The sequence below is a fragment of the Gopherus evgoodei genome, chromosome 1 (assembly GCF_007399415.2).
Source record: "Gopherus evgoodei ecotype Sinaloan lineage chromosome 1, rGopEvg1_v1.p, whole genome shotgun sequence".
In the NCBI taxonomy this organism is placed as follows: domain Eukaryota; kingdom Metazoa; phylum Chordata; order Testudines; family Testudinidae; genus Gopherus; species Gopherus evgoodei.
Window position 1 is genome coordinate 41,291,796 of NC_044322.1, and position 6,000 is coordinate 41,297,795.

General features: G+C 47.8%; 1 protein-coding gene across 4 annotated transcripts in view; it reads right to left on the reverse strand.

Moving 5' to 3' along the window:
* Positions 1-3,507, reverse strand: part of USP12 (ubiquitin specific peptidase 12) — an 87,132-nt gene extending 83,625 nt beyond the window's left edge. For all 4 annotated transcript variants that reach the window (XR_004000351.1, XM_030562467.1, XM_030562476.1 and 1 more), the window contains exon 1: positions 3,254-3,507. Coding sequence is in view for 3 of the 4 variants with exons in the window: in XM_030562467.1 (XP_030418327.1) it covers positions 3,254-3,301 (48 nt within the window). In the remaining variant the exon portion in view is untranslated. The remainder of the gene's footprint in view (positions 1-3,253) is intronic.
* Positions 3,508-6,000: the final 2,493 nt, after the last annotated feature.

Below are 6,000 nucleotides of genomic sequence, written 5' to 3' on the forward strand. Positions count from 1 at the left end.
AAATATAGGTAGTAGGTTTGCCCTTTTCCAGTCCTCTGGGACCTCACCTGTCCTCTGAGTTCTCAAAGATAATCATTAACAGTTCCAAAATTACTTTGGCTAGCTCCTTAAGTACTCTAGAGTAGTGGTTCTCAAACTAGGGCCACCGCTTATTCGGGGAAAGCCCCTGACGAGCCGGGCCGGTTTGTTTACTTGCCACATCTGCAAGTTCGTCCAATCGCAGCTCCCACTGGCCGCAGTTCGCTGCTCTGCCTCCAGCTTTCATCCAGATCACATCACACAACCCATTGCCTACAGCCAAGCTCTAAGATACAACTGCATTTGCTCCAATCTGTCAGACAGAGACAAACACCTACAGGATCTCTATCAATCGCTCTTAAAACTACAATACCCACCTGGTGAAGCGAAGAATCGGACTGACAGAGCCAGAAGGGTACCCAGAAGTCACCTACTACAAGACAGGCCCAACAAAGAAAGTAATAGAACACCGTCATCTACAGCCCCCAACTAAAACCTCTCCAGCGCATCATCAAGGATCTACAACCTATCCTGAAGGATGATCCCTCACTCTCACAGACCGTGGGAGACAGGCCAGTCCTCACTTACAGACAGTACCCCAACCTGAAGCAAATACACACCAGGACCTACACACCACACAACAAAAACACTAACCCAGGAATCAAATCCTGCAACAAATCCGGGGGCCAACTCTGTCTGCATATCTTTTCAGGGGATAGCATCATAGAATCTAACCACACCAGCCACACCATCAGGGCCTCATTCACCTGCACATGTACAAATGTGATATATGCCATAATGTGCCAGTAATGCACTTCTGCCACCTATATTGTCCAAACTGAACAGTCTCTACACAAAAGAATAAATGGACACAAATCTGACATCAGGAATTATAACATTCAAAAACCAGTAGGAGAACACTTCAATCTCCCTGGTCACTCAATAACAGATTTAAAAGTGGCAATTCTTCAACAAAAAAACTTGTATGTTCCACTCCATATATTCGATGAAGTGGGGTTTAGCCCATGAAAGCTTATGCCCAAATAAAATCTGTTAGTCTCTAAGGTGCCACAAAGACTCCCCGTCGTTTTTCTTATTCTTCCTATTTTACCTCCACATTGGAATAGTTTGCAACTATGCCTTCACTACTGTCCCACTGAGAAACAGCCAGCTCTCCTTAATTTCTTTATCCCTTATTCTCTCTGTATCAACCCAATTTTCATCAAGCAACATGAGAGAGTCAAATTGTAAATGTAAATTTTGAATACTTTTAAATCTTTATTTTCTAAGAAAATTAAACCACCACTTAAACTAAGAACTTTTATCTCAGCATTATCACTATACTGTTGAGACTAGCTTCAGCACGTGTGCATTAATTTACACTATGATTGTAAATAAGATCCTAGATTACCAGTAAATTTAAACACAGCAGGTTTAAAACGTGTATCTTCATCTAGCTGTTCTATCCCAAGATCCTAATAAAGCACAGACATTTCGAAATTCATTTTAAATTTTATAACAGCTTTATCCCAAAGCACAAGTTAATAACCGTAAGACTGAACATAATATGTACCTGATGCAAAAATGTCTTAGTTATGTATAGACACATATTTTAGTTCATCACGAGATTTAACTGAAATAAAATGGGTTAAGTGACAACACAGAATGTAGAGTCCTCTCCTACATCACTTGTTGAGATCCAACCCATACCTGATAACTGTTCACTAGCTTACCTGAAAGAACATTGAGTGCTCTCTCATACCACAAACATCTGTCACTACAGTAAACTAGCAACCATTACTGGCAATTTCAGCTGACATAGCTATAGAAAGTAATTTATTTAGAATAGTTTGGGCCTCCTTTGAAACTTTTGCTTGATATATTAAGACAATAATACAGAAATTCATAAAAACTGCAGAACAGTCTCCCATGGGAAGTGGAGGAAGCCCCACTGCTTGAGAAGTTTAGAACTAGATAGAGAAAAGAGCCTAGAGAAAGTACTGTAGGGAATGATCCAATAGGTCTCTCCTGACTTCTGCTATCTCTAACTTCTAAATTCACATTTTCGTGCTCTCAGAAGAAGATGTGTACATAGCTCCTTCATTCATATTACAGTTTTACAGAAGAGTGGAGTGCAAGATTCCCTACAATGGTCTGCCAATGTGCCTCATCTCTGAGGAGATACTGTTTCTACAGGTTAGAAGATAGCTTGGTCTCAAAGTTCAGCACTCTCAAAGAGCACTAAATTCATAATTTTTTTTTAGTCAGAGATAGAAAAGTTCTATTACACCAATTAGTGTGCTCATAACTCTTTCTTCACAAATAATTATGGATGAAGTCCAATTAAAAACCAACACTGAAAGATGTATTCCCATCAGGACTTGAACCAATGCAAACAGTTCAGACTACATACCAGAACGTGTGCCATATTGCACAAGATTAACTACACTGGATGCTAATGCTAATACAGCTTTTAAGGGTAACCAAGGATGCACCAGATTGCCTGTGTGACATGACTGCCAAGCCCGCACAACATTAGTGAGGCACTATGTACTAACTACTGCTGACAAAAAATTATGATGTGGAGTTAGGGGTAAAAAATCAAGATCTCTAGAAATCCTATACTCAATAAAAACCAGCTTGAGCAAATATTTTAAAGCATCTGCAAGATTTTCAGTACAATTTTGATAAAGACTGCTCTCTACTGGTTAACTAATGATTCCCAGTTTCCTGTGTGGTTAGTAAATCAAGTTTCACCACATGTCCATATTATGCTTCCCCACCCCCATTGCCATTAGTGCTTGCCTCAATGCTGCATTCTCTAAAGCCGATTAACTACACCCAGTTTTTGATTCCCTCCCACGGCGACTGGCACACTCTTCTACATGAACACACAAAACCCAGGCAGAGAGGAAGCACCGCTCCGAGGAGCCTGGTTTGCGAACCCCACGTAACCCGTGTCACCTGTCTGCAAGGGAAGGAAGCGCCCTCACGCCCTTTCCCAACACGCGCGCGCGCGATGCTGCAGGACCCCCGCAGCGCACGCGCTACCTTCCGTCCCAATTCCAAACCCACCCCCCGATTCAGTGCCTGGCTCACACCCCACCCCCGAAGCATGCACAGGTGCCCCAGAACCCGCCCCCTCGGGCCCGCCTCGCCAGCAGGCTCCCCCTCACACCCAGCCCCCTTATATCACCTCCCTCCCCCGCGGGTGCCCGGCCGCCCCCTCACTCACCATGGTACAGATAGAGGCGATTTTGGAGACCGTCATGAGGAGTTCCATCCGCTCAGCGCCATCTTCCGCCCACTCACAGCGCCGAGCCGGGGAGGGGGCAGCCCCCACCAGCCGCAGCAGCGGGACACGTACCCCGCGCGCCAGACCCTCCGCCCCAACCGCCGGGCGCGCGGCTCTAAGCGAGGCAGAGTCTAGAGCGCGAGACCCTCACACCCCTTCCCGCCCCGCGCGCGGGCACAGATCGCGAGCCCACCCCGCCTTACGCCGGCTCCCTCTGGGCCCTAGCGCCGCCCAACGCCTGCCCTCTGCTTCCTCTCGGGCCTTTGCGCCGCCCACTCTAAGCGGCTCCCAGCACCGGGCTGTAGCACCGCCCCACATTGGCTCCTCCGGGGTGTAGCGGCGCCACGTGGGCTCTCAAGGGGCCCTAGCTCCAGTGTGCCATTCAGCCCCCTCCCCAAAAGCCCAGCTGCCCCTGCCGGCCTGGGCCCCTCCACCGCCCACATCTGGAGGGGACAGGCCCAAGTACAGGGTGGCAGCACATTATGTGGCAGCAGTGGCCTGCCACGCCTGGCCGAAGTCAAGCACCAGCATCCAGAAAGCATATGCCTGGCTTACAAAGCAGGAGCCCATGGAGCCTCACCAGTGGCAGGCTCTTTCTGTTTGCTGCCCTTTCCTTGCTTGGGGATGTGGGGGGCAGAAACTTACTTCTTCTCACAGGGGAGAGTGGTAGGCAAACCCTGGCGTCCAGGAGCCCCGGCATTGAGAACAACACCCCAAAGTGCATACAGTCAGGCGAGCTGGGAAGTCAGTGCCATGGCCCTGCCCTGCCACTATTAAACACTCACAAAGCTCCAGAACTGGTAAAACATTGTATTGCCATTCACAAACAGGAGCCTGATTTGCCACTGTGTTACTTCTGCTTTAAACAGCTGTAATGCCATTGATGTGGGTGGGATTACACCTGCATAGTGTAATCCACACACCTCCTGGGTGTGGGGTTCTGTCCCATCTAGTGGCTCTAAGGCCTGGTCTACACTGGGGGGAGGAAGGGGGGGGGGGGAGGGATTGATTTAAGTTATGCAACTTCAGCTATGTGAATAACATAGTTGAGGTCAGTGTACTTAGATCTCACCGCAGTAACAGCCAGTTGGCTTTTAGCTCATGCAGTAGAGCAAGGATGGCCAAACTGTGGCTCTTCAGAAGTTAAATATGCGGCTCCTTGTATAGGCACCGACTCTGAGGCTGAAGCTACAGAGGCCAACTTTCCAATGCGCCGGGGGGGTGCTCACTGCTCAACCCCTGGCTCTTCCACAGGCCTTACCCCCAGTCCACCCCTTCCTGCCCCCTCCCCTGAGCCTGCAGTGCCCTCACTCCTCTCCCTCCCCCCTAGCTTCCTGCACACCACGAAACAGCTGATTGGGAGGTGTGGGGAGGCATTGACCGGTGGTGCTGATGGTGGATGGGAACACTGGGGGCAGGGTGGGGAGGGTTGAACTAGCTGACCTCCTGAGGTGTCTCAACCCTGATATTATACGATGGGGGGCTGCTGACATATTACAGTGGCTCGTTGGCAATGTACATTGGTAAATTCTGGCTCCTTCGGCTCAGGTTGGCCACCCCTGCGGTAGAGGTTTATGCACTAAGCTCCAGAGATCCCTGGTTTGATCCTTTTTCATTTGCAGACCTCTACAAAATTTCAAATGGAGGTGCAGGCTCTTTTGGAAACCTCAGGCATAGTCTGCAGGCCCCCTGGGGTCCCTGGACCACTGGCTGAAAACTGCTACACTGGAGTAACACAGGGTAGATCAGCCCCTCTTGTGTTCATTCACAGACATGTATCTGTATGAATTTTCAAACCACCACCACCTCTCCTGGAGGTAGAGCTGCCAATTTCGGTTGGCTGTATTCCTGAAAATTTCATCACATGACATAATCTTCAATTCCTGGAGACTTCAGGCCAATCCTGGAGGATTGGCACCCCTACTTGGAGGTGGAGTCTGCATCTCTGCAGAGCAAAAAGCCTGAGGCAGATGATGCTGCAACAAGCCTCAAGGCCTGATCCAGACACTGATATCAGCATTAAAAAAGTCATTTATCTGTGTCATAAACAGATAGCTAAGGGTTAATGTCTCTTTCACCTGAAGCACCTGACCAGAGGACCAATCAGGAAACCGGATTTTTTTCAACTCTGGGTGGAGGGAAGTTTGTGTCTGAGGTTTTTGTTTTCTGTCTGCCTGCTTTCTCTGAGCTTTGGAGAAGTAGTTTCTGCTTTCTACTCTTCTGTCTCTAAGTGTAAGGACAAAGAGATCAGATAGTAAGTTATATGGTTTCTTTTCTTTGGTATTTGCATGAATATAAGTGCTGGAGTGCTTTGATTTGTATTCTTTTTGAATAAGGCTGTTTATTCATATTTCTTTTAAGCAATTACCCCTGTATTTTGTCACCTTAATACAGAGAGACCATTTTAAGACCTGTTGGAGTTTTTCTTTACTTCAGGGAAATTGAGTCTGTACTCACCAGGGAATTGGTGGGAGGAAGAAATCAGGGGGAGATCTGTGTGTGTTGGATTTGCTAGCCTGATTTTGCATTCCCTCTGGGTGAAGAGGAAAGTGCTTTTGTTTCCAGGACTGGGAATGGAGAGGGGGAGTCACTCTGTTTGGATTCACAGAGTTTGTGTCTGTGTATCTCTCCAGGAGCACCTGGAGGGGGGAAGGGAAAAAGGATTATTTCCCTTTGTTGTGAGACTC